We start from the raw sequence: 27,402 nt of genomic DNA, 5'->3' as shown, positions 1-27,402 counted from the left end.
AGACGCCGCACAGCACGGACTGTAAAGACGACTTTATTACATCATCAGATCCTGGAATGACATCACAGACTGAGAGTTTACAAAAAAAAAATAAAGAAAAGAAAACCTCAAATCATAAACTTACGAAAATACGACGACATCTGCAGAATTCAGTGCGACAAACACCCCCGAAGACGAGGCAGGCGTCACTATGGCACAGTCAGAGGTCGGGGGGGAGGCGCTGGGGCGGACGGGGGGGGTTCCAGTCAGAATCATCAGCGTACAACACATAGTAATCGTAGGGTTACAGAAGAGAGTGATTCCATATGATACAAGATCATGAAACGCGCTGTGTACGGGTGTATACTGTATACACAGGATCAATGGGGTCTGTGCGCACGTGAAACGCGCTGTGTACGGGTGTATACTGTATACACAGGATCAATGGGGTCTGTGCGCACGTGAAACGCGCTGTGTACGGGTGTATACTGTATACACAGGATCAATGGGGTCTGTGCGCACGTGAAACGCGTTGATGTACGGGTATATACTGTATACACAGGATCAATGGGGTCTGTGCGCACGTGAAACGCGTTGTGTACGGGTATATACCGTATACACAGGATCAATGGGGTATGTGCGCATGTGAAACGCGTTGTGTACGGGTATATACTGTATACACAGGATCAATGAGGTCTGTGCACACGTGAAACGCGTTGTGAACGGGTATATACGGTATACACAGGATCAATGGGGTCTGTGCGCACATGAAACGCGTTGTGTACGGGTATATACTGTATACACAGGATCAATGAGGTCTGTGCATACGTGAAACACGTTGTGTACGGGTATATACGGTATACACAGGATCAATGGGGGTCTGTGCGCATGTGAAACGCGTTGATGTACGGGTATATACTGTATACACAGGATCAATGGGGTCTGTGCACGTGTTGGTCTTCCATGGCCCTTCCAACCTATGGGGAAGAGCTGCGGCTGTGACATGACGACCCGCCGCTAACCGATATAGATATACATAGATATATAAATATATAATTTATAGGAAAGGACACATTTGTATCAGTGATGGAAGCAGGAATCCGCTGGCGTCCTTCAGTACCAATCGCTCAGGGCTGGAGGCATTAATGTTCCTGCACCTTTACATCATCTCCTACTTCTTGTGGGAGGAACCTGAAACAAGTCTGTGCTGGACAGACAGACAGTCCCCTATACAGCAGGTAAAACTTCCTGCTACCATGACACAAGGTTAGAGCCGGGTGAAAATGAGCTATAAAACTACAAAAGTGCCGCTGTTTCTGCGCAGCCTCAAGTTGGGAAAACTTTTTGCTACTTTTCAAAGTTTCATACGGAGGACTCTGGAGTAAAAATCTGATGAATCTGGGGGTCACAGCGGCCGGGCAATTTACAGACAGGAAAGTGATCCAGAAACCGAAGCCTTTTTATAGGTCACAGGGAAAATCTCCACATCGGACGGCGTATTCTCCAGTCACATCCAAAGCTGCAACCATGCGCTATGTATAAGCTCTATATACTGACAGAGAGCGGATCTGGGATCCCAGGATCCTGCATTGTGGTCGATTGAGCCTTCTCCACCCATGTGTACACTACATCATCAATGCAGCAGAGCCGGCATCGTACCCGTACTGCCTCAGCAGGGGGGACAGCATAGAAAATGGAGAAGATATCCTGCATCCTTGCGGAACTTTGAATGCAGCTTTGGGTGTGACTGGAGGAGAAGATAATCAATAACTTTTTTTTACTATGAATTTTTCACTTTTCCCGGACCACAATCTCAATATTCCGCAACAAGAGACAACGTCCATTATATTATATAATGATCACAGGACTGTTCCTCAATCCTTCCCCCGGAAGAGAAAAAAAAAAAAACTTTCCAAATAAAAACACTAGGAAAAAAAAATAAAATAAAAAAAAAATCCAAATTCTGACAATAAACCGCAAATAAATTACATGTTCATTGGTCGAGGTTCACAGTTCTACACAGAAGCAGGGGGGAGGCATCCACAGGAAAAAGTCACCGACGAAAGTCAAAAATTACAACAAAAAGCAAAGAAAAAATTAAAACTTTTTTTTGGCAAGATTGTGTCACTTTACGTCTTCTTCTCCAGTCACAGCCAGAGCTGCACTCAAAACTACGCAGGAACTTGCTGAAGAGGGTCGGCTCTAGGGTGTCATGACAAGGCAATGGCTGGATAAACTGCGGCCAGATACATCGCTCTCGCTTTGGAGGTGACGACTTGATAGAAGTTGAGATATAAGACATGGAAAGATATTTTCAATAAGAACCGACCACGATATGTAGATGAAATGTAACGACGCTGCGCTATTTTATCAGGGGCGGGGTGGGGGGACGTTTTGGCTGATACTTTTTTTTTTTTTTTTTTTGGATAAACTTCTTACGGTCCCAGGACCAAACCTCCATGAACAACACAACCAGAAGTGGATTTTTCAGGTCTCGGCCAAGTTCTTTTAGTTAGAAGATTCACACCAAGATGTCTTCTGAGATTTGTCTACTGACTTCTATTCAGCTGGAAAGGAGTTTTTGTAGCAGAGCGTTCGACTGAAACGGACTCATCAGCCCTTTATGGAGAGTCAAGACCAAGCTCTACTTTCTTGAAATATTGGAGTTGGTCCGAAGACGAGGCGATTCACCGGAGAAACATTGGTCGAAGTTCTGGAAAATAGCAAAAAAAGTCCATGAAAAGAGGAGATTGGACCACGACTGGACCTTGTAGACCACGTGGTGGAGAAGCGGCAGAAGTCTCCCTCCACCTCATTGAAGCTTATTCCATAAGGCAAAGGGCAGATCTGGAAAATCCTCACAGCTTCGGGTTCTGACCCGCTCATATTTGGCACCGAAGTCCTGACCCATAAAATAAGACGAGTCAGCAGATCCGGCCACATCACACAGCTCAACCACCACTGAAGGCCATGAGATGAGTGATTAAAGGGATCCCACGTTCTGCTCCAGGCACTTCCAGAGCTGAACTCATACTTCTGATCGTTCTGGACCCTCTACTTGCTGTCAGTTTAGGGGGGGAAAGTATTTACACCCAGATCCTGTGCTGACTTCTCACAGCTGAGGGTTTGGTACAAATGATTAGCAAGAAAGCCAAAACAAAAGGGTGACAGATTGAAAAAAGCAGATCTTCCACCACTTCCGTTCCTCATGGGAGGGTCTTAGTAGACGGGTCACTAAGTGGGTGGGGCCTAAACTAAGCCACAAGAAGTGGGCGCTCCCTGGAGGGTCAGAGCAAGGCAGGAGTGTCCCATGAATGCAATGGGAAGTATGGAGGGAAAACCAGGAGGTACATGAACCAGTAAAGCCAACCCATCGCAGACTGGAGAGCCCCTTTAAGGAGGAATCATGAACCTGTAGACTATGATTATGGCACCGTCTAGAATAACAGTAGAAAGTCACAAGAGAAAACCCCAAGTCCAGCTCGAGAGCAAGGTCATTGATCGGCACGGTCACGGCATGATCGATTGAGATCAGACGGTATCCCTTTATGAGGGAACATGACACCAGGCTGAACTATTAACCTCAGCACTGAGGGAGTAGAGGACACAACTGTACCGACCTATCCTGAAGGTGGAGAAGCCCTTTAATAGGTCCGATCAGTTGACACGTTCCCTTTAAGGCGATGCCGCGATCTGTAAGACCATCTCTAAACCACCTGACCTCTAGCAGCAAGGCCAAGATCGGACCGACTCAAGAAGTCTCCCCATCACATCATGGCTCCAAGTCTTAAAGATTCAGGATGAGGAGCACAAGGAGGACACCGGGTGTAATGGATGGATGGGGGTCAGAATAACACCCGGCATCCTCCACTCCGAGGTCCTGGAGGCCACACATATCGGGGTAGGACATGAAGCTCCTCGGGGGACGGACCGGCCGCTCCCAGACGCCTCGACAGTCACAGGGAGGTCTCCTGGACAACGTATGAATGTCCGACGTCCGGACGAGAGCAGCCGGACAAGGTCTCCTCCAGGTCGTCCTTATCCAGACCATTCGCCTTTCCGTTCAGGAAGCCATTGCAGGGTTTCTCCTCCGGGCTGGGGTCCGACGTATCCTGGGGAGGAAAGAAAGTGTGAGGAGCAGAGGAACATCACAGACGGCACTTGTACCAGAGCCAAACCATGAAGGGTGTGCAGCTCTGGGTGCGACTGGAGGACAGGACAGGATTCAGCATTATAATTTTTGCCTAAAGGGTTTGTCCACATCTGGATAATGGTGCGATACTAGAGAAGTGACTTCAGCTGTGATCGTAGAAAAGGAACTGCGAACCTGTCCCCTCACCGTGAGTCATCACCAGTCCTACAGCCAGCCCCGCCTCCACACCGTGAGCCACCGCCGGTCCTACAGCCAGCCCCGCCTCCACACCGTGAGCCACCGCCGGTCCTACAGCCAGCCCCGCCTCCTCACCGTGAGCCACCGCCAGTCCTACAGCCAGCCCCGCCTCCTCACCGTGAGCCACCGCCGGTCCTACAGCCAGCCCCGCCTCCTCACCGTGAGCCACCGCCGGTCCTACAGCCAGCCCCGCCTCCTCACCGTGAGCCACCGCCGGTCCTACAGCCAGCCCCGCCTCCTCACCGTGAGCCACCGCCGGTCCTACAGCCAGCCCCGCCTCCTCACCGTGAGCCACCGCCGGTCCTACAGCCAGCCCCGCCTCCTCACCGTGAGCCACCGCCGGTCCTACAGCCAGCCCCGCCTCCTCACCGTGAGCCACCGCCGGTCCTACAGCCAGCCCCGCTTCCTCACCGTGAGCCACCGCCGGTCCTACAGCCAGCCCCGCCTCCACACCGTGAGTCATCGCCAGGCATACAGCCAGCCCCGCCTCCTCACCGTGAGCCACCGCCGGTCCTACTGCCAGCCCCGCCTCCTCACCGCGAGCCACCGCCGGTCCTACAGCCAGCCCCGCCTCCTCACCGTGAGCCACCGCCGGTCCTACAGCCAGCCCCACCTCCACACCGACACCACCAGTCCTACTGCCAGCCCCCCTTGTGACACCACCAGTCCTGCATGTAGCCACACCCCATTTGGAGGTCAGCCCCTCAGCGGGTGGGGCTTCTGAAGTGCAGCCTGAGTGCCTCTAGATGGCAGCACAATTCTTACAATTTAGTTTGTTTCACACAAATAATTACTAGAAATAAGAAGAGACACAGCGCACAGCGAGCCCCGGACGGCGGCGGGAGGAAGCGGCGGCACAGAGAGCCCGGGACGGCGGCGGGAGGAAGCGGCGGCACAGAGAGCCCGGGACGGCGGCGGGAGGAAGCGGCGGCACAGAGAGCCCGGGACGGAGTCAGGAGGAGGCGGTGCCTCCGCTCCACAGACAGGGAAAGGGGAAAAAGAAAGAAAGAATGGCGTGTACCTTCAGGAGCCTGGTGGAGTGACGCTCCCCTACCTCAGCAATGTGCGGCACCCCGAACCTCAACCGCTCCTTGTATCTGTCCGGCAGGAAGAACAGCAGCCGGGGCAGGACGAGGTACACTGTGCGGGGGTCCACATCACTCCCCTTCATCGGGCCTGAAAAATGCATATGTGGGGTCAGCGCGACTGATATAGTGTGTCAGATACATGGGTGGGGGGGGTTCCATAGTGTCAGATACATGGGTGGGGGGGGTTCCATAGTGTCAGATACATGGGGAGGGGGATCCATAGTGTCAGATACATGGGGAGGGGGATCCATAGTGTCAGATACATAGATCATCAGCTCCTGGGAACACGGCCCATGTGGATCATGTATTTCAGTCATTGACAGCAGGCGGTGGAGTTACAGTCCGCTCGGTCCAATGCCGGGCAAACACCAGAGCAGCATAAATCTTATCTCCTACCTCATTTGTTACAATGTATCAGAGGACTGTCTACATTGTGACAAACCCTCAGCTGTGGTTACAATGGTGCTTGCCGTCAGGGAATAGAGTAATGTTTTCTGGCCCAGGACCGGAGCGTGACACTGACCGGTGAGCAGGCTGACGATGATGCCCACGATAACCACGGTGGTGGAGTTGTGGGCGCTGTACCACATGTAGGACAGGGCGTGGAACTTCTTCAGACCAGTCAGGCTGGAAGGAGAGAGAAGACGAGTCACGATCCGGCCGAGTCACGGGGACCTCACCACGTGCGGCGGCTGCCCCACACCTGCCTGTGGTGGAACTACAACCCCCAGCATGCCGAGGGCAGACGATAGCAGTCTTTATACAACAGCAGAGAGCGCGGTCACAGAACAAAAAGATATAACATTAAAAAAAAAGTTTTAATATTGTAATAAAGTAAAATAAAGGTTCTCTAGAGACCACCTGCAGTGTAAAGAATGGAGGCTCTACTCAATCCATGTCTACAGGTAGAAATAATGGCTTCCTCATCTCTAGTAATATATACATTCACTGTAGGCACATGGTGATTATATATATATATATATATATATATATATATATATATATATATATATATATATATATATATATATATATATATATATATATATATATATATATATATATATATATATATATATATATATATATATATATATATATATATATATATATATATATATATATATATATATATATATATATATCCCAGTTGGTTCGCTCACCTCTTGGCGGCCGTGGCGGACGTCAGCAGTGTGGTCACGACGGTCGTGGTGATGTTCCCCACATCCGGGGCACTGGTGATGTTCAGTATTGGGGATGGGGTGACCCCCATTCTGTCCACAAAACTGCCGATGCCGATCCAGAAAGCCATGACCAGCCCGGCCAGCAGCCCAGTGACGGCGCCCTGCGGAGGCGGGAAGGGGAGGATGGGAAGTGGCGCACAGGCAGCAGACAGTGTGTGCTCATGGGTGACCCTCTGCGTGCTCACGTGTGTCCCGCGCCCCCATGTGTGACCCCCTGCGCCCCTGTGCGCTCATGTGTGACCCCCCCGGGCTCCCGTGTGTGACTCACAATGGAATTGGTGAAGGGGAAGAAGAATCCCAGGCTGAAGATGCCGAGCAGCGGTCCTCCGACAATGCCGAAGATACTGAGGGCAGCCTGCGGGGGAGAGGAAAAGAAGAACTCCCATCATCTGCACCACCACCACCACAATCTATCATCCTGGAGGGAACATACAAAGCCTCAGCTGCGAGAAGTCACAGTAACAAGGGTTTTCAGCGCTATGACCCATCCTCACTTACTGAAATACTCTGCACTGCTGACCCAGCTTCATCCACTATGCAACCCTGTCTGACCTCCCACAAGACCAGAGCACCCCTCTCCTGAAGTCCTCTGTGCTGCTGGGGGCCGCGCTCCTTTCTAATGTCACACCCCTACAAGGTCCTCCGTGCTCTCCTGAAGTCCTCTGTGCTGCTGGAGGCCCCGCTCCTTTCTAATGTCACACCCCTACAAGGTCCTCCATGCTCTCCTGAAGTCCTCTGTGCTGCTGGGGGCCCCGCTCCTTTCTAATGTCACACCCCTACAAGGTCCTCCGTGCTCTCCTGAACTCCTCTGTGCTGCTGGGGGCCCCGCTCCTTTCTAATGTCACACCCCTACAAGGTCCTCCGTGCTCTCCTGAAGTCCTCTGTGCTGCTGGGGGCCGCGCTCCTTTCTAATGTCACAGCCCTACAAGGTCCTCCGTGCTCTCCTGAAGTCCTCTGTGCTGCTGGAGGCCCCACTCCTTTCTAATGTCACACCCCTACAAGGTCCTCCGTGCTCTCCTGAAGTCCTCTGTGCTGCTGGGGGCCGCGCTCCTTTCTAATGTCACAGCCCTACAAGGTCCTACGTGCTCTCCTGAAGTCCTCTGTGCTGCTGGAGGCCCCACTCCTTTCTAATGTCACACCCCTACAAGGTCCTCCGTGCTCTCCTGAAGTCCTCTGTGCTGCTGGGGGCCGCTCTCCTTTCTAATGTCACACCCCTACAAGGTCCTCCGTGCTCTCCTGAAGTCCTCTGTGCTGCTGGGGGCCCCGCTCCTTTCTAATGTCACACCCCTACAAGGTCCTCCGTGCTCTCCTGAAGTCCTCTGTGCTGCTGGGGGCCGCTCTCCTTTCTAATGTCACACCCCTACAAGGTCCTCCGTGCTCTCCTGAAGTCCTCTGTGCTGCTGGGGGCCGCGCTCCTTTCTAATGTCACACCCCTACAAGGTCCTCCGTGCTCTCCTGAAGTCCTCTGTGCTGCTGGGGGCCGCTCTCCTTTCTAATGTCACACCCCTACAAGGTCCTCCGTGCTCTCCTGAAGTCCTCTGTGCTGCTGGGGGCCGCGCTCCTTTCTAATGTCACACCCCTACAAGGTCCTCCGTGCTCTCCTGAAGTCCTCTGTGCTGCTGGGGGCCGCTCTCCTTTCTAATGTCACACCCCTACAAGGTCCTCCGTGCTCTCCTGAAGTCCTCTGTGCTGCTGGGGGCCGCGCTCCTTTCTAATGTCACACCCCTACAAGGTCCTCCGTGCTCTCCTGAAGTCCTCTGTGCTGCTGGAGGCCCCACTCCTTTCTAATGTCACACCCCTACAAGGTCCTCCGTGCTCTCCTGAAGTCCTCTGTGCTGCTGGGGGCCGCGCTCCTTTCTAATGTCACAGCCCTACAAGGTCCTCCGTGCTCTCCTGAAGTCCTCTGTGCTGCTGGAGGCCCCACTCCTTTCTAATGTCACACCCCTACAAGGTCCTCCGTGCTCTCCTGAAGTCCTCTGTGCTGCTGGGGGCCGCTCTCCTTTCTAATGTCACACCCCTACAAGGTCCTCCGTGCTCTCCTGAAGTCCTCTGTGCTGCTGGGGGCCCCGCTCCTTTCTAATGTCACACCCCTACAAGGTCCTCCGTGCTCTCCTGAAGTCCTCTGTGCTGCTGGGGGCCGCTCTCCTTTCTAATGTCACACCCCTACAAGGTCCTCCGTGCTCTCCTGAAGTCCTCTGTGCTGCTGGGGGCCGTGCTCCTTTCTAATGTCACACCCCTACAAGGTCCTCCGTGCTCTCCTGAAGTCCTCTGTGCTGCTGGGGGCCGCTCTCCTTTCTAATGTCACACCCCTACAAGGTCCTCCGTGCTCTCCTGAAGTCCTCTGTGCTGCTGGGGGCCGCGCTCCTTTCTAATGTCACACCCCTACAAGGTCCTCCGTGCTCTCCTGAAGTCCTCTGTGCTGCTGGGGGCCGCTCTCCTTTCTAATGTCACACCCCTACAAGGTCCTCCGTGCTCTCCTGAAGTCCTCTGTGCTGCTGGGGGCCGCGCTCCTTTCTAATGTCACACCCCTACAAGGTCCTCCGTGCTCTCCTGAAGTCCTCTGTGCTGCTGGGGGCCGCGCTCCTTTCTAATGTCACACCCCTACAAGGTCCTCCGTGCTCTCCTGAAGTCCTCTGTGCTGCTGGAGGCCCCGCTCCTTTCTAATGTCACACCCCTACAAGGTCCTCCGTGCTCTCCTGAAGTCCTCTGTGCTGCTGGGGGCCGCTCTCCTTTCTAATGTCACACCCCTACAAGGTCCTCCGTGCTCTCCTGAAGTCCTCTGTGCTGCTGGGGGCCGCTCTCCTTTCTAATGTCACACCCCTACAAGGTCCTCCGTGCTCTCCTGAAGTCCTCTGTGCTGCTGGGGGCCGCGCTCCTTTCTAATGTCACACCCCTACAAGGTCCTCCGTGCTCTCCTGAAGTCCTCTGTGCTGCTGGGGGCCGCGCTCCTTTCTAATGTCACACCCCTACAAGGTCCTCCGTGCTCTCCTGAAGTCCTCTGTGCTGCTGGGGGCCGCTCTCCTTTCTAATGTCACACCCCTACAAGGTCCTCCGTGCTCTCCTGAAGTCCTCTGTGCTGCTGGGGGCCGCGCTCCTTTCTAATGTCACACCCCTACAAGGTCCTCCGTGCTCTCCTGAAGTCCTCTGTGCTGCTGGGGGCCCTGCCCCGGGGGTGGACGAGGCACTCACCTGCAGGACGGAGCCCATCAGAGAGGAGAGGTAGGCCATGCCCAGGCAGAGGAGGCCGTACATCAGGGCTGTAATGAGAGGGGATGTTAGACCCGGCTGTGGGGGGCGCCGTCACCAGAATATAGGATAAGGATGGATAACGGGATGGAGAGGGCAGGGGGGGGGGGGGGGGGGGGAGCTACAGGAGCACTACAACCCCCAGCATCCAACCTCTATTGCCCCACAAGCAGGATGGCCCGATGACCTTGGTGACAGAGGGCAGATACGTGCGGGAGACGCTGGTCTGAGGGTGCAGTGATGGAGACTATGAATGGTGGAAACGTAACAGTGACATCAGGCGCCACATGGAGCTCTCATACCCAGAATCCAGTGGGGCGTCAGTCAGGATACCTCAAACTGTGTGTGGTGGCCATGTCCGCGGTGGGCGGGGCACCTGCGCAGGACATGAGCGTTTACCGCACAGTTGTAAAGTATGCGCTGTACGTTACATCACGCGGGATGGGCGGGGGGCGGAGAAGAGCGCGACCGACACATGGGGGGAGGGGATGGATCACACACGATGCAAGGGATCCGCACACAGCAGGGTCCAGCGGGGTGCCACCAAAATATGGAGAACAAGGAGCTGGAGTGCAACGGAAGAGCGCCACCAAGTGGGCAGAACGTGGAGAGCCGACATGTAACACCGGCTACTAGGCAACCACTGTCCCCCAACAGACCCCAAAAGGGACAGACCACCTCGCACTCCTATGTTGGGGGATTGTCAGTTTCTGCATCTTAGGGCTCATACTCATCTGTGAGGAAAAAAAGTGCAATCCCATAAGAAAAAAAAAAAACCACCACATGAAGCATGCGAGGGGTCCCCTGAATTTTATTAACAAGCCGAGGGAAAGCAGACAGCTGCGGCTGAGGTCTACAGCCTGGAAAGGGAGGAATATCCATGGAGCTTCTAATACCAGCACACAGCTGTATACTTAAGACTTTACTGGTTACTACAGAGGGTAACACCCTCCCCCCCAGAAAAAAAAATAATGAAATGGCGTCCCCCCCCCTATATTCAATAACCAGCAAAGGCTAAACAGACAGCTGCGGGCTGATATTAATAACCAGGGAAGGGACCATGTTTATTGACCCTCTTCCAGACTAAAAACATCAGCTCTCAGCTGCCTCAGAACTAGCGCATTGCGCTTCCCACTTGCCCTGGACAGTGGGGTAATAGTATTGGGGTTGATGGCAGCCTTGCACTGGCCCAGATTAGTAATGGAGCAGAGGTGGATTTAAGTCGTGGGACTAATGGATTATCTTCTCGGACAGGTGGTGTTTCTTTTTTATTTTTCCATAATAAATGGGTAAAAGAGACGAGGAGTGTTCTTTTCAATAAAGGAGTCTGTGTCATTATTTCAAATATGGGACTTTATTACTTACAATCTGATTATGGGGTTAGTAGTGGGGGCGTCTTATAGACGGCTCTCCATTATTAACCCCAATACAAGGCTGACATCAACCCCAACCCTATAACACCACTGCCACGGCACCAGGGCACATTTTATCGATGCGCCATTTCTGGGGCCGCTGAGATTTGGGCCAATATCCATGGCTCTTTCGTAGCCCATTAATATCAGTCTGCAGCTGTCTGTTTAGCCTTTGCTGGTTATTATAGGGGGACCTCATTTTTTTTGGGGGGGGGGGGGGGGTTCCCTATTTTAATAACCATTAAAAGGTCAAGTATACAGCTGTGCGCTGATAATAACTTGGGAAGCTTGATGTTCCCACACTACAGACATCGGCCTCCAGCTGTCGGCTTTCCCTCAGCTGGTTATTAAAATTATGAAGGATCCTATGTTAATTTATTACTTTAAAACCATGTACAGTAAGATACAAACAAGCAATGATGATATCTCTCACATATTTCTATCTCCACAGGTCTTTAATAATATTTACTATGAAGAATATCCTTAAACGACAGAACTCCTGTAAGTAAAAGTCGATGTTAAAAACCGCATTGTGCCCGCATGACACTCGTCTGAATTTATAGGAGCCACATCGGAGTGATTTTATTCACGCTGATGGGTAGGGGCCCTTAATTTTTTTTTTTCTCTCCCTTCTTTTCCTATTCTTTGAATAAATCTTTTACAACCTGGAAACCATCAACAAGCAGGATAGATGCTGTTCACAGATCTGAGCAACTCAAAATAGTGTATGACACCTACACACTGAAAACGACGGATAATATACGGCCGATCCATGAACTACAGTCGGCCTACTTGCTGATGGTTTCCAAGCATCGGCTTTATGCACTTCACAGCAAGTAACTAAAAAACTAAGGCGCGTGTTCATTCATCTGTGACCTGATGGTCGGGCCGCCGGCCCGCTCCGTACTCACCCAGACACTTGGAGAGCAGCGTTGCCCGTGACTCGGTAATGTTGGGGAAGTGCGGTTTTATCAGGTCCTCCATCGTCACCGTCGCCAGAGAGTTAAAAGCGGAGGAGATTGTGCTGATGAAGAGGAGGAGGAGGAGAGCAGAACGAGCCATGGTTAGTGCCGCCACACCAAGCAGAAAAATATTCCAATCCGGCAGCGCCACATCCCGCCACACCCGGATCCAGCAGAAAAACATACCGCTACATCCCGCCACACCGCTACATCCCGCCACACCCGGATCCAGCAGAAAAACATACCACTACATCCCGCCACACTTGGCACTGCCGCATCCAGCTGCACTCACCTGAGGGCTCCGCTGAACAGACAGGCCACAAACAGTCCCGGAAGACCGGGGAAGTCGTGCAGGATGTCCATGACAAAGTACAGCACCATCTACACCAGGGAGAGCACAAAACCAGTCAGCGAGCCGATCACCACCTGGGAAGCCACGCTGTCCCTCACTTGGACGGAGCGGCAGGGAGGCGGCTCACCTGGTCAGGATTGGCGATCATCTCTGGGTCCTGGATCTCGTGCTTCTGGTAATAGGCGAACATCACCAGACCGGTGAGACAACCCAGAGCCAAGACCAACTGCTGGCAGGGGAACACCACGTAACAGGACCTGAGGGAGGAAGCCAGACCCTACATGACCGGCAGAACAGCGAGCGCAGCTCTGGAGTATAATACAGGAGGTAACTCAGGATCAGTAATGTAATGTATGTACACAGTGACTGCACCAGCAGAATAGTGAGTGCAGCTCTGGAGTATAATACAGGAGGTAACTCAGGATCAGTAATGTAATGTATGTACACAGTGACTGCACCAGCAGAATAGTGAGTGCAGCTCTGGAGTATAGTACAGGATGTAACTCAGGATCAGTAATGTATGTACACAGTGACTGCACCAGCAGAATAGTGAGTGCAGCTCTGGAGTATAATACAGGATGTAACTCAGGATCAGTAATGTAATGTATGTACACAGTGACTGCACCAGCAGAATAGTGAGTGCAGCTCTGGAGTATAATACAGGATGTAACTCAGGATCAGTACTGTAATGTATGTACACAGTGACTACAGCAGCAGAATAGTGAGCGCAGCTCTGGAGTATAATACAGGATGTAACTCAGGATCAGTACTGTAATGTATGTACACAGTGACTGCACCAGCAGAATAGTGAGTGCAGCTCTGGAGTATAATACAGGATGTAACTCAGGATCAGTAATGTAATGTATGTACACAGTGACTGCACCAGCAGAATAGTGAGTGCAGCTCTGGAGTATAATACAGGATGTAACTCAGGATCAGTAATGTAATGTATGTACACAGTGACTGCACCAGCAGAATAGGGAGTGCAGCTCTGGAGTATAATACAGGATGTAACTCAGGATCAGTAATGTAATGTATGTACACAGTGACTGCACCAGCAGAATAGTGAGTGCAGCTCTGGAGTATAATATTGGATGTAACTCAGGATCAGTAATGTAATGTATGTACACAGTGACTGCACCAGCAGAATAGTGAGCGCAGCTCTGGAGTATAGTACAGGATGTAACTCAGGATCAGTAATGTAATGTATGTACACAGTGACTGCAGCAGCAGAACAGTGAGTGCAGCTCTGGAGCTTCCTCCGAGCCTTCCCTACTTACAGTATGGCTTCCTTCTCTGTTCGGGAGCTGAGGTATCTCTGCACTTGCGCCTGGTTCACTCCGTACAAGGACAACATTAGGAAAATGCCCCCGATCCCCAGAGACCATATAGAATGACGCACAAAAGGATCGGGGTTAAAGCTGCAATAAGAACGGAAGAAGCAGTGAGAATCGGGCTGGTGAACTCCTCCAGTCTGCACCCAGAGGGTCTGCTGACAACCTCTGCCCACCTGGGTTGTCAGACCCCCCGATGCTATGGACCTTCCTACCAGATCGGAGCTTTGGATATTGACTTCTACCTCATTGTCTCATAAAAGATGTGTTACCCCACTGGTCAGTACTCCGAGGTGTGAGCCCCGGTCCTGACCGCAGCCTCTAGGGGTCGCTATCCCACCTTTCCTATATATACACACACACCCTCCATGTGACGGTCGGGGGCTGTAGGGTGGGCACATCGGTGTCTTGTCCATCCACCTTGTCCCTCCTGACAGCAGCACGCACACCCACCTGGCAGTGACCCCCGGGCGTCTCGTTACAGTGTGTCAGTGCAGATTGCAGAACTCACTTTATCCCGGAGATCTTGTTATTCTGCAGGGCGACGTCCCACACCTCCTGGATGCTGCCCACCTTCACCGTGCCGACAATGATGACCGCCAGCTGCCCCGCGAACATCACCAGGGTCTGGATGACGTCTGTCCAGATGACCGCCTTCAGCCCACCCTGCACGGAGAGAAGGGGAGGTAATGGTGACCGATAGGGGGCGCTGCCAGAAGAGAGGGGGGCACGAACAGATCTGGGCCTTCTAGGATCCCGTAGCTGTTACTCCGCGCAGACACCAGGTGATCACGTGATTGGCGGCTCTAGTAGGTGCATCATCTCTGACAGCAGAGGACCCCACCTGTCACACTGGGGTGCATGGTCGCCAAAGGGTTAAACGGCGGCTTTATCTACAGCCAAAATATCCCGGCACACGTACGGCGTGAGCCAATATAGCGCACAAAGGTCACCGGTGCAACGAGCGCAAACCTGCAGAGCTTACCAGCGTGGTGTACAAGGTGCAGACCAGGCCCATGGTCAGTACCACCCCCCAGAGGCTGAATCCGGTCACTGCAACCACAAGAAGAAAACAGTTATAGAAAGGGGCATATGCACAGCAGTGAAGGGGGCACAGCCCTGAACGACCACTGCAGACCCTTATTCTCAGAGACCAGACCCCCAATCATAAGCTGACGGCATAGCCTAGGGATAAGCCGCTGATTTAAAGGGATTCTCCAGAGGCGTAATCCCACAGAGACGCCCTGATCGCAGGGTGGTCACGTGGTCCTGGACTGTCAGGAGCCACCGCACGTCCCCCCTCCTGTACGTGCCGGAGGTCAAAGGTCCTGGTATCCTCGTCCTTCCCCTCCATGTGACCATGCACGTGCCAGGCCCTTGCCCTGGGTGACCAGTGATGGCCGACACATACGGGAGAAAGCAGCTCCTGTGATCGCCCATTAGAGGATCGGCGGTGAGCGCCATACAGCCCGGTGTCTGCCGGGGCCCGGGCCACTAATTGGTCTGTAGATGGATACGGCACTATGGAATACTTACCTGCATTGAAGGCCAGCGCCGGCGCGTACAGGACCACCCCCATGTAGATCACCTGTGGAGAGCGGAGGACGACAGGTCAGCCACGTCTGAGGTTTGTGCTCTGCGTGCATCCTCTGCACAATAATCTACAGCATGTAACAGGTTAATGTCGGTTGGAGACAGCACTGACCCCTCCGTTTAGCGTACTGAAGCTCCTGCATAGACTGGAGAGATGTCTAATAGTCGGGATGATCTGCTCCATATCCCCTCCCCCATTGTCTCAATGAACACTGAACAGGAAGTGTTGTCATGATCTCACCGCAACCTGGAGATGAGACAATAACCTACAGTGATATTAAAGGGTTTGTCCAGATTTTATTATTTCTCCTCAAGTTATACAGACTTATAGGATGGGGCCCCATGTATAGAGGGGCCGAGAGGAGAGCTGTACCGCGGGATGGGGCCCCGTGTATAGAGGGGCCGAGAGGAGAGCTGTACCGCGGGATGGGGCCCCGTGTATAGAGGGGCCGAGAGGAGAGCTGTACCGCGGGATGGGGCCCCGTGTATAGAGGGGCCGAGAGGAGAGCTGTACCGCGGGATGGGGCCCCGTGTATAGAGGGGCCGAGAGGAGAGCTGTACCGCGGGATGGGGCCCCGTGTATAGAGGGGCCGAGAGGAGAGCTGTACCGCGGGATGGGGCCCCGTGTATAGAGGGGCCGAGAGGAGAGCTGTACCGCGGGATGGGGCCCCGTGTATAGAGGGGCCGAGAGGAGAGCTGTACCGCGGGATGGGGCCCCGTGTATAGAGGGGCCGAGAGGAGAGCTGTACCGCGGGATGGGGCCCCGTGTATAGAGGGGCCGAGAGGAGAGCTGTACCGCGGGATGGGGCCCCGTGTATAGAGGGGCCGAGAGGAGAGCTGTACCGCGGGATGGGGCCCCGTGTATAGAGGGGCCGAGAGGAGAGCTGTACCGCGGGATGGGGCCCCGTGTATAGAGGGGCCGAGAGGAGAGCTGTACCGCGGGATGGGGCCCCGTGTATAGAGGGGCCGAGAGGAGAGCTGTACCGCGGGATGGGGCCCCGTGTATAGAGGGGCCGAGAGGAGAGCTGTACCGCGGGATGGGGCCCCGTGTATAGAGGGGCCGAGAGGAGAGCTGTACCGCGGGATGGGGCCCCGTGTATAGAGGGGCCGAGAGGAGAGCTGTACCGCGGGATGGGGCCCCGTGTATAGAGGGGCCGAGAGGAGAGCTGTACCGCAGGATGGGGCCCCGTGTATAGAGGGGCCGAGAGGAGAGCTGTACCGCAGGATGGGGCCCCGTGTATAGAGGGGCCGAGAGGAGAGCTGTACCGCAGGATGGGGCCCCGTGTATAGAGGGGCCGAGAGGAGAGCTGTACCGCAGGATGGGGCCCCGTGTATAGAGGGGCCGAGAGGAGAGCTGTACCGCAGGATGGGGCCCCGTGTATAGAGGGGCCGAGAGGAGAGCTGTACCGCAGGATGGGGCCCCGTGTATAGAGGGGCCGAGAGGAGAGCTGTACCGCAGGATGGGGCCCCGTGTATAGAGGGGCCGAGAGGAGAGCTGTACCGCAGGATGGGGCCCCGTGTATAGAGGGGCCGAGAGGAGAGCTGTACCGCAGGATGGGGCCCCGTGTATAGAGGGGCCGAGAGGAGAGCTGTACCGCAGGATGGGGCCCCGTGTATAGAGGGGCCGAGAGGAGAGCTGTACCGCAGGATGGGGCCCCGTGTATAGAGGGGCCGAGAGGAGAGCTGTACCGCAGGATGGGGCCCCGTGTATAGAGGGGCCGAGAGGAGAGCTGTACCGCAGGATGGGGCCCCGTGTATAGAGGGGCCGAGAGGAGAGCTGTACCGCAGGATGGGGCCCCGTGTATAGAGGGGCCGAGAGGAGAGCTGTACCGCAGGATGGGGCCCCGTGTATAGAGGGGCCGAGAGGAGAGCTGTACCGCAGGATGGGGCCCCGTGTATAGAGGGGCCGAGAGGAGAGCTGTACCGCAGGATGGGGCCCCGTGTATAGAGGGGCCGAGAGGAGAGCTGTACCGCAGGATGGGGCCCCGTGTATAGAGGGGCCGAGAGGAGAGCTGTACCGCAGGATGGGGCCCCGTGTATAGAGGGGCCGAGAGGAGAGCTGTACCGCAGGATGGGGCCCCGTGTATAGAGGGGCCGAGAGGAGAGCTGTACCGCAGGATGGGGCCCCGTGTATAGAGGGGCCGAGAGGAGAGCTGTACCGCAGGATGGGGCCCCGTGTATAGAGGGGCCGAGAGGAGAGCTGTACCGCAGGATGGGGCCCCGTGTATAGAGGGGCCGAGAGGAGAGCTGTACCGCAGGATGGGGCCCCGTGTATAGAGGGGCCGAGAGGAGAGCTGTACCGCAGGATGGGGCCCCGTGTATAGAGGGGCCGAGAGGAGAGCTGTACCGCAGGATGGGGCCCCGTGTATAGAGGGGCCGAGAGGAGAGCTGTACCGCAGGATGGGGCCCCGTGTATAGAGGGGCCGAGAGGAGAGCTGTACCGCAGGATGGGGCCCCGTGTATAGAGGGGCCGAGAGGAGAGCTGTACCGCAGGATGGGGCCCCGTGTATAGAGGGGCCGAGAGGAGAGCTGTACCGCAAGAGGGGGCAGTGTATGGAGGGGCTGAAAGGAGAGCTGTACCGCAAGAGGGGGCAGTGTATGGAGGGGCCGAGAGGAGAGCTGTACCGCAGGATGGGGCCCCGTGTATAGAGGGGCCGAGAGGAGAGCTGTACCGCAGGATGGGGCCCCGTGTATAGAGGGGCCGAGAGGAGAGCTGTACCGCAGGATGGGGCCCCGTGTATAGAGGGGCCGAGAGGAGAGCTGTACCGCAGGATGGGGCCCCGTGTATAGAGGGGCCGAGAGGAGAGCTGTACCGCAGGATGGGGCCCCGTGTATAGAGGGGCCGAGAGGAGAGCTGTACCGCAGGATGGGGCCCCGTGTATAGAGGGGCCGAGAGGAGAGCTGTACCGCAGGATGGGGCCCCGTGTATAGAGGGGCCGAGAGGAGAGCTGTACCGCAGGATGGGGCCCCGTGTATAGAGGGGCCGAGAGGAGAGCTGTACCGCAGGATGGGGCCCCGTGTATAGAGGGGCCGAGAGGAGAGCTGTACCGCAGGATGGGGCCCCGTGTATAGAGGGGCCGAGAGGAGAGCTGTACCGCAGGATGGGGCCCCGTGTATAGAGGGGCCGAGAGGAGAGCTGTACCGCAGGATGGGGCCCCGTGTATAGAGGGGCCGAGAGGAGAGCTGTACCGCAGGATGGGGCCCCGAGGAGAGCTGTACCGCAGGATGGGGCCCCGTGTATAGAGGGGCCGAGAGGAGAGCTGTACCGCAGGATGGGGCCCCGTGTATAGAGGGGCCGAGAGGAGAGCTGTACCGCAGGATGGGGCCCCGTGTATAGAGGGGCCGAGAGGAGAGCTGTACCGCAGGATGGGGCCCCGTGTATAGAGGGGCCGAGAGGAGAGCTGTACCGCAGGATGGGGCCCCGTGTATAGAGGGGCCGAGAGGAGAGCTGTACCGCAGGATGGGGCCCCGTGTATAGAGGGGCCGAGAGGAGAGCTGTACCGCAGGATGGGGCCCCGTGTATAGAGGGGCCGAGAGGAGAGCTGTACCGCAGGATGGGGCCCCGTGTATAGAGGGGCCGAGAGGAGAGCTGTACCGCAGGATGGGGCCCCGTGTATAGAGGGGCCGAGAGGAGAGCTGTACCGCAAGAGGGGGCAGTGTATGGAGGGGCTGAAAGGAGAGCTGTACCGCAAGAGGGGGCAGTGTATGGAGGGGCCGAGAGGAGAGCTGTACCGCAAGAGGGGGCAGTGTATGGAGGGGCCGAGAGGAGAGCTGTACCGCAGGATGGGGCCCCGTGTATAGAGGGGCCGAGAGGAGAGCTGTACCGCAGGATGGGGCCCCGTGTATAGAGGGGCCGAGAGGAGAGCTGTACCGCAGGATGGGGCCCCGTGTATAGAGGGGCCGAGAGGAGAGCTGTACCGCAGGATGGGGCCCCGTGTATAGAGGGGCCGAGAGGAGAGCTGTACCGCAGGATGGGGCCCCGTGTATAGAGGGGCCGAGAGGAGAGCTGTACCGCAGGATGGGGCCCCGTGTATAGAGGGGCCGAGAGGAGAGCTGTACCGCAGGATGGGGCCCCGTGTATAGAGGGGCCGAGAGGAGAGCTGTACCGCAGGATGGGGCCCCGTGTATAGAGGGGCCGAGAGGAGAGCTGTACCGCAGGATGGGGCCCCGTGTATAGAGGGGCCGAGAGGAGAGCTGTACCGCAGGATGGGGCCCCGTGTATAGAGGGGCCGAGAGGAGAGCTGTACCGCAGGATGGGGCCCCGTGTATAGAGGGGCCGAGAGGAGAGCTGTACCGCAGGATGGGGCCCCGAGGAGAGCTGTACCGCAGGATGGGGCCCCGTGTATAGAGGGGCCGAGAGGAGAGCTGTACCGCAGGATGGGGCCCCGTGTATAGAGGGGCCGAGAGGAGAGCTGTACCGCAGGATGGGGCCCCGTGTATAGAGGGGCCGAGAGGAGAGCTGTACCGCAGGATGGGGCCCCGTGTATAGAGGGGCCGAGAGGAGAGCTGTACCGCAGGATGGGGCCCCGTGTATAGAGGGGCCGAGAGGAGAGCTGTACCGCAGGATGGGGCCCCGTGTATAGAGGGGCCGAGAGGAGAGCTGTACCGCAGGATGGGGCCCCGTGTATAGAGGGGCCGAGAGGAGAGCTGTACCGCAGGATGGGGCCCCGTGTATAGAGGGGCCGAGAGGAGAGCTGTACCGCAGGATGGGGCCCCGTGTATAGAGGGGCCGAGAGGAGAGCTGTACCGCGGGATGGGGCCCCGTGTATAGAGGGGCCGAGAGGAGAGCTGTACCGCGGGATGGGGCCCCGTGTATAGAGGGGCCGAGAGGAGAGCTGTACCGCAGGATGGGGCCCCGTGTATAGAGGGGCCGAGAGGAGAGCTGTACCGCAGGATGGGGCCCCGTGTATAGAGGGGCCGAGAGGAGAGCTGTACCGCAGGATGGGGCCCCGTGTATAGAGGGGCTGAGAGGAGAGCTGTACCGCAAGAGGGGGCAGTGTATGGAGGGGCTGAAAGGAGAGCTGTACCGCAAGAGGGGGCAGTGTATGGAGGGGCCGAGAGGAGAGCTGTACCGCAGGATGGGGCCCCGTGTATAGAGGGGCCGAGAGGAGAGCTGTACCGCAGGATGAGGCCCCGTGTATAGAGGGGCCGAGAGGAGAGCTGTACCGCAAGAGGGGGCAGTGTATGGAGGGGCCGAGAGGAGAGCTGTACCGCAAGAGGGGGCAGTGTATGGAGGGGCCGAGAGGAGAGCTGTACCGCAGGATGGGGCCCCGTGTATAGAGGGGCCGAGAGGAGAGCTGTACCGCAAGAGGGGGCAGTGTATGGAGGGGCCGAGAGGAGAGCTGTACCGCAGGATGGGGCCCCGTGTATAGAGGGGCTGAGAGGAGAGCTGTACCGCAGGATGGGGCCCCGTGTATAGAGGGGCCGAGAGGAGAGCTGTACTGCAAGAGGGGGCAGTGTATAGAGGGGCCGAGAGGAGAGCTGTACCGCAGGATGGGCCCGTGTATAGAGGAGCTGAGAGGAGAGCTGTACCGCAGGATGGGCCCGTGTATAGAGGAGAGCTGTACCGCAGGATGGGGCCCCGTGTATAGAGGGGCTGAGAGGAGAGCTGTACCGCAGGATGGGGCCCCGTGTATAGAGGGGCCGAGAGGAGAGCTGTACTGCAGGATGGGGCCCCGTGTATAGAGGGGCTGAGAGGAGAGCTGTACCGCAAGAGGGGGCAGTGTATAGAGGGGCCGAGAGGAGAGCTGTACCGCAGGATGGGGCCCCGTGTATAGAGGGGCTGAGAGGAGAGCTGTACCGCAAGAGGGGGCAGTGTATAGAGGGGCCGAGAGGAGAGCTGTACCGCAAGAGGGGGCAGTGTATAGAGGGGCCGAGAGGAGAGCTGTACTGCAAGAGGGGGCAGTGTATAGAGAGGACAGAGGAGAGCTGTACTGCAAGAGGGGGCAGTGTATAGAGGGGCCGAGAGGAGAGCTGTACTGCAAGAGGGGGCAGTGTATAGAGAGGCTGAGAGGAGAGCTGTACCGCAGGATGGGGCAGTGTATAGAGAGGCTGAGAGGAGAGCTGTACTGCAAGAGGGGGCAGTGTATAGAGGGGCCGAGAGGAGAGCTGTACTGCAAGAGGGGGCAGTGTATAGAGAGGCTGAGAGGAGAGCTGTACCGCAGGATGGGGCAGTGTATAGAGGGGCTGAGAGGAGAGCTGTACCGCAGGATGGGGCAGTATATACAGTGGGCTGGGAAGAGCGATACACTGCAGTAGGAGAATTGTAGTGCAAAATGGGGCTGTATATAAAGGGGCCGAGAGGAGCAATGTGCTGCAGAATAGAACTGTGTATACAGTGGTCGAGAGACGCAATGTGCTGCAGAATAGAACGGTGTAAATACAGGGGCTGAGAAGAGAGCTGTACTGCAGAATGAAGTTGTGTATAGGGGGTTGAAAATAGCCGTGTGCTCACCCCAGAACTGGATAAAGAGAGGAGTGATATGCTGTAGGATGTGGCTGAGAGCAGCCATGTACTGGGGGATGGGGCTCTACATAGATGAGGCTGAGAGGAACAATGAACTGGAGGATGGGGCTGTATATAGAGGCGCTGACTTCCAAAAGTGGAAAAAAAAGCGGCAGGCAACTGAGGAAAGGGAAACATTGGCTAATGGCGAGATCGGAACTGCAGCAGAACGTTGCAGAGCCTCACAGACAACGTGCAGAGGCGATGAGGAGCCAGGACTGCACCAGCTCCGACAAAGGGAACACAGGGGCAGGAGATACTGTAGTTGTCTAATACCTTTCACAGGTGCAGGTTTGTTGCAATTGTATCAGAGGATCTCAATGAGACCCGTGTGAACCCTGCTGCTCACATCTTTCCAGTGTATTTGGAGACAGATGATGGCGCCTCCTGTGGCGGAGGTCTGAACTTACCATCTGGAATATGAAGGTAATGGTGCCACAGATCCTCACTGTTTTACTAAACCGCAACTCCAGGTACTGCGAAAGAGAGGAAACGATTAGAAGGGTAAAACGGACATCAGAGCGCAGTTACCCCAGCCTCCATGTGGGGCAGCAGAGAGCAGCCCTTTACCCTGCGATCAGAGCTGATCAGGTGATTACTGTAGACTCTGCTCCGTCTCTAGACCCTGACGCCACGTGGGGCTGATAACGGCAAGAGACAGCTCCGCTCCTCGACTGGAGGCCGAGCGTAATAACCTGCAGAGCCTATAATCAGATCCCATCCTGCAGGTGATATCTGAGACTGGGAAAGCTGGGCGACGGCCTGTGCAGGAGCGGCTCATCACCCAGCTTTCCCGGTAGCAGCAGGACACACGCCGGTTAGTGACTGACCTCGTAGGTGCTGGTGAGCCGCAGCCGGTAGAAGACTGGTATGAAGATGTACGCCGGGACCAGCAGCCCGATGATGTAGGAGCAGCCCAGGAACCAGTACTCCGTGCCAAACCGGTATATCTCCGAAGGGACGCCCAAGATGGCCACTGCCGACTGGAAGGTGGCCAGGAGGGAGAGTGCCACAGGGAAGAAGCCCATGCTGCGATTAGCCAGCAGGAACTCCTGGGTGGTGCGCTGCTTCCCCCCGCTCAGGGCATAGTACAGACCGATGGCCGAGGACAGGACAAGCAGCAGCGCGAAGATGACGTAGTCCACCGTAGAGAAGCGCATGGCGGCCGGACGGCGGGGTGCTGACACTCACAGATCGCTCCGTCGCCCCAGACCTGTCATGGTGGGGGTCTGCGCGCAGCTCTCCATGGATGTGGGGGGTCCGAGCCCTCACTGCCAAACGGAAACCTGGGAAGACAAGTCTGGATGTAACCGGAGGGCCGTTAAGAGTTAATGCTTCACCCCAGTGAGGAGCGAAGTCCAAGAAGTCAGAGAAGAAAGTGATAGACAGTCTCCGATCTCCCCGGCCCACCACTTCCACCAATCACTGCGATCCCCATCATCCCAGCACATTGAGAAACCTCCAGCTACCGCCCCCTGGAGCCGCTTATCATCAGACATCCCTGAGCAGACACCGGGTCTGAGTGCGTCCGGTCCGCTATACGGCCACAATGGACGGTCGTGTCCACCTGGATATAAAGTTTCCGTCCTCGCAGTTACCTGTTCAGCGATTTCCTACAGGAATGGACAGCAGACCTCTGACACCCTCCACACACGGCCAGAGGGGGGCGCCACCGCCCATCTGAGATATGAGGAATTCTATGGAGCGTAGATAAAACCGGGGGCGATAATCCCCTTAATATCATATAATCCAGGATTAGCGCTGGAATCCAATACTCTGCAAGCGAAGCAAAACCCCGCTGTGAAGTGCGATAGTCTGCAGAGCCCCAGCAGCCATAAAGGGGCCCTGAGCGAGCAGCGATATATATGGGGCAGCTCACTGCTCGGGGCCCTGCCAGGATAATACGCCCTGAACCCGGCGACCCATCCCCCGGTATCGTCACCTCCGCAGCGCCGCCCGTGATCACTCATTAACGCCGATGGTTATATGGTGGTCAATGTACAGCCAGGACCCCAACAGCTCCCGTATTCATTAACGCACCGCACGATGGGGCATTAAAGGGACAGGACGAAGAAACATCCGCCCCTGAGGGGGGAGACACATGGCGGCTCTGCTCCAGACACCGGGCTGCAATACCGGCCCTGCCCTGTGGGGCGTCACCCTGTGTGCCCCGAGCATGGCGGCTGTACACGGGGGCCGAGGAGACGCCGTACAATGGAGGAGAGCAGAGCGCCGCTGCGTCACCGCCATCATTACAGTGACAGCGCTGCCATCATGTGCCGCAGAGAAACCACAGCGTCCCCCCGACTGACGAGACCCCCCAGCCGGCTGTTACCAGGGAAACCCACAAGGGGTAATCATCATCAGAGCTGCGGTACGCAGATGAAGCAGAGCTGAGCTCCAGGAGCAGCGGGGTGTAGTGCAGCGGCGGGCACAGCCGGGGGGGGGCACAGCCAGGGGCTCACCAGTGTAATAGCGCTGCTGGCCGTCAGCAAAAAAAAAAAAAATCGCATACCCATCACTGCTGAGGGTTTGTTACAATGTGTCGGGCTGCAGCTCACAGACTGGACGCTGCAGGAAACAGAAACCTCATTCACTGAGAGCAAGAAGTGCGAGAAAGGCAGCAGCTCTCACCTGTCACCAGCCGCGCATCCCGGCAGAGACCCCCGAGCTACAGCGGAGACGGACCCCCGGAGAGGAGGAGCACACAGGTCCTGGAGGAGAAACAATAGTAAATGTCACCCGCAGTCCTATGTAACACCGCAGATAAGGTAGCTGTCACCCGCAGTCCTATGTAACACCACAGATAAGGTAGCTGTCACCCGCAGTCCTATGTCACACCACAGATAAAGTAGATGTCACCCGCAGTCCTATGTCACACCACAGATAAGGTAGCTGTCACCCGCAGTCCTGTGTAACACCACAGATAAGGTAGCTGTCACCCGCAGTCCTATGTAACACCACAGATAAGGTAGCTGTCACCCGCAGTCCTGTGTAACACCACAGATAAGGTAGCTGTCACCCGCAGTCCTGTGTAACACCACAGATAAGGTAGCTGTCACCCGCAGTCCTGTGTAACACCACAGATAAGGTAGCTGTCACCCGCAGTCCTGTGTAACACCACAGATAAGGTAGCTGTCACCCGCAGTCCTGTGTAACACCACAGATAAGGTAGCTGTCACCCGCAGTCCTATGTAACACCACAGATAAAGTAGATGTCACCCGCAGTCCTATGTAACACCACAGATCGCTATCGCTGTAGTATCAGTGGTGTTACATAGGACTGCAGTGCTGCGGTAGGTTTACAGGTCGTGGCGGCTGATGTTTGGGGGGTAAAGTTCAGGTCGGGGCGAGGTCAGGGGTGGGGACTTCTGCACTCTGCCCTGGCTCTGGATCACACATTACATAACAAGCAGTAACAAGCCTGCAGCTCTGAGGTTTCCTTACTATACGGCCTCACGAGGGCGGAACATAAAGGGTTAACTCCGCGGTCACATGATGCGCTGAGCTGCTCCGAGGATTAATCACGAGTTAATTAGATTTTATACAAAAAACAGAAATTATGAAAATGAGAAGATCCGGGCAGCAAAGAAAGAGCAGGACAGCGCCACCTGCAGGCCATCAGAGCAGAAAGACAGGAGACTGCTAGGGGGCATCGCTGAGTGCACAGATATAGTCCGGTGGTCCTGCAGTATACACACATCCGTCATCTATCACTGCACAGTAACTCCAGGATCGGGGCAATATATGGTATATACTGGGAGGACCCAGCCCCTCTGCCCCACCCCCCCTTTCCTCATCCGGCCGGTCCCTGCCCCTCTGCCCCCCGTGCCTCCGGCCGGCCTCTGCCCCCCGTATGTGGCCGGTCCCTGCCCCCGTGCCCCCTGTATGCGGCCGGTCTCTGCCCCTCTGACCCCCGGTATCTGGCCGGTCTCTGCCCCCGTGCCCCCTGTATCTGGCCGGTCCCTGCCCCTTGTATCCGGCCGATCCCTGCCCCCGTGCCCCCTGTATGCGGCCGGTCCCTGCCCCCGTGCCCCCTGGTATCTGGCTGGTCTCTGCCCCCGTGCCCCCTGTATGCGGCCGATCCCTGCCCCCGTGCCCCCTGGTATCTGGCTGGTCTCTGCCCCCGTGCCCCCTGTATGCAGCCGATCCCTGCCCCCGTGCCCCCTGTATGCAGCCGGTCCCTGCCCCCGTGCCCCCTGGTATCTGCCCCCGTGCCCCCTGTATCCGGCCGGTCCCTGCCCCCGTGCCCCCTGTATCCGGCCGGTCCCTGCCCTCGTGCCCCCTGTATGCGGCCGGTCCCTGCCCCCTGTATCCGGCCAGTCCCTGCCCCCTGTATGCGGCCGGTCTCTGCCCCCGTGCCCCCTGTATGCGGCCGGTCCCTGCCCCCGTGCCCCCTGTATGCGGCCGGTCCCTGCCCCCTGTATCCGGCCAGTCCCTGCCCCCTGTATGCGGCCGGTCTCTGCCCCCGTGCCCCCTGTATCTGGCCGGTCTCTGCCCCCGTGCCCCCTGTATCTGGCCGGTCCCTGCCCCCGTGCCCCCTGTATCCGGCCGGTCCCTGCCCCCGTGCCCCCTGTATGCGGCCGGTCCCTGCCCCCGTGCCCCCTGTATGCGGCCGGTCCCTGCCCCCGTGCCCCCTGTATGCGGCCGGTCCCTGCCCCCTGTATCCGGCCAGTCCCTGCCCCCTGTATGCGGCCGGTCTCTGCCCCCGTGCCCCCTGTATCTGGCCGGTCCCTGCCCCCGTGCCCCCTGTATGCGGCCGGTCCCTGCCCCCGTGCCCCCTGGTATCTGGCCGGTCCCTGCCCCCGTGCCCCCTGGTATCTGGCCGGTCTCTGCCCCCGTGCCCCCTGTATCTGGCCGGTCTCTGCCCCTCTGACCCCCGGTATTCGGCCGGTCTTTGCACCCCCCTGTATCACCCCGGGGCTAACAGCTCACACTGTATCTCTGACACATTTTTATACACAAGTGACTTCTACAGAGCCGGGAACTACAACTCCCAGCCTGCCCCGAGTCGCTCGACCCCTGGAGTTCATCACACGCGGAGTTCCTATGGCTGCAGCACACGTATGACCGCGCAGAGAATGCTGGGACATGCAGTCGGGGCGGCACGCAGAAGTTACCTGCCTGGGTCCCCGCACGTGTGCTCTCCTGACCGCCGCCGACGATCCTCCTCACACAAGGACAAGCGGCTTCTCTCTTGCGTCACCGTCCATGAGCATGAAGCCGCTAAAAGGGGCGGAAACATGTCACCCAGCCAGCCAATCACCGAGCTCCGGCTACTACACGCGCCGTGTAAT

At 56.7% G+C, this 27,402-nt stretch overlaps 1 protein-coding gene across 5 annotated transcripts; it reads right to left on the bottom strand.

The window, feature by feature from the left end:
* Positions 1-17: 17 nt before the first annotated feature.
* On the bottom strand, positions 18-27,402 carry SLC5A6 (solute carrier family 5 member 6). 5 transcript variants are annotated; one of them, XM_073673776.1, is made up of 17 exons: positions 27,226-27,402; positions 24,740-24,819; positions 22,936-23,391; positions 22,516-22,581; positions 15,544-15,595; positions 14,993-15,060; positions 14,519-14,673; positions 13,954-14,094; positions 12,801-12,930; positions 12,614-12,702; positions 12,271-12,383; positions 9,891-9,958; positions 6,970-7,056; positions 6,621-6,802; positions 5,981-6,084; positions 5,391-5,545; positions 18-4,091 (listed from the first exon to the last, which is right to left on the bottom strand). In XM_073673776.1, the coding sequence occupies exons 3-17, from the start codon at positions 23,263-23,265 to the stop codon at positions 3,936-3,938; spliced, it is 1,896 nt and encodes a 631-aa protein (XP_073529877.1). In that variant the 5' UTR covers positions 23,266-23,391; positions 24,740-24,819; positions 27,226-27,402; the 3' UTR covers positions 18-3,935. The 5 variants fall into 5 exon arrangements, with proteins under 5 accessions (XP_073529877.1, XP_073529878.1, XP_073529881.1 ...); XM_073673777.1 differs by having other exon boundaries at positions 27,230-27,402; XM_073673780.1 differs by having other exon boundaries at positions 5,424-5,545; positions 27,226-27,397.

This window comes from Phyllobates terribilis, unplaced genomic scaffold (assembly GCF_046119375.1).
Source record: "Phyllobates terribilis strain yellow unplaced genomic scaffold, ASM4611937v1 Scaffold_3__8_contigs__length_932513732, whole genome shotgun sequence".
In the NCBI taxonomy this organism is placed as follows: Eukaryota; Metazoa; Chordata; class Amphibia; order Anura; family Dendrobatidae; genus Phyllobates; species Phyllobates terribilis.
Note: the sequence above shows the minus strand (reverse complement) of the source record. Positions and strands in the feature narration are given on the sequence as shown.

Excerpts from the sequence above, each read along its gene's own strand:
- SLC5A6 (XM_073673776.1), bottom strand. The coding sequence starts at position 23,265 with ATGCGCTTCTCTACGGTGGACTACGTCATCTTCGCGCTGCTGCTTGTC. Across the intron at positions 12,384-12,613 it reads CTGTTCAGCGGAGCCCTCAG|CACAATCTCCTCCGCTTTTA; the intron begins GTGAGTGCAGCT and ends CCTCTTCATCAG. Across the intron at positions 4,092-5,390 it reads ACTCCACCAGGCTCCTGAAG|GATACGTCGGACCCCAGCCC; the intron begins GTACACGCCATT and ends TTTCCTCCCCAG.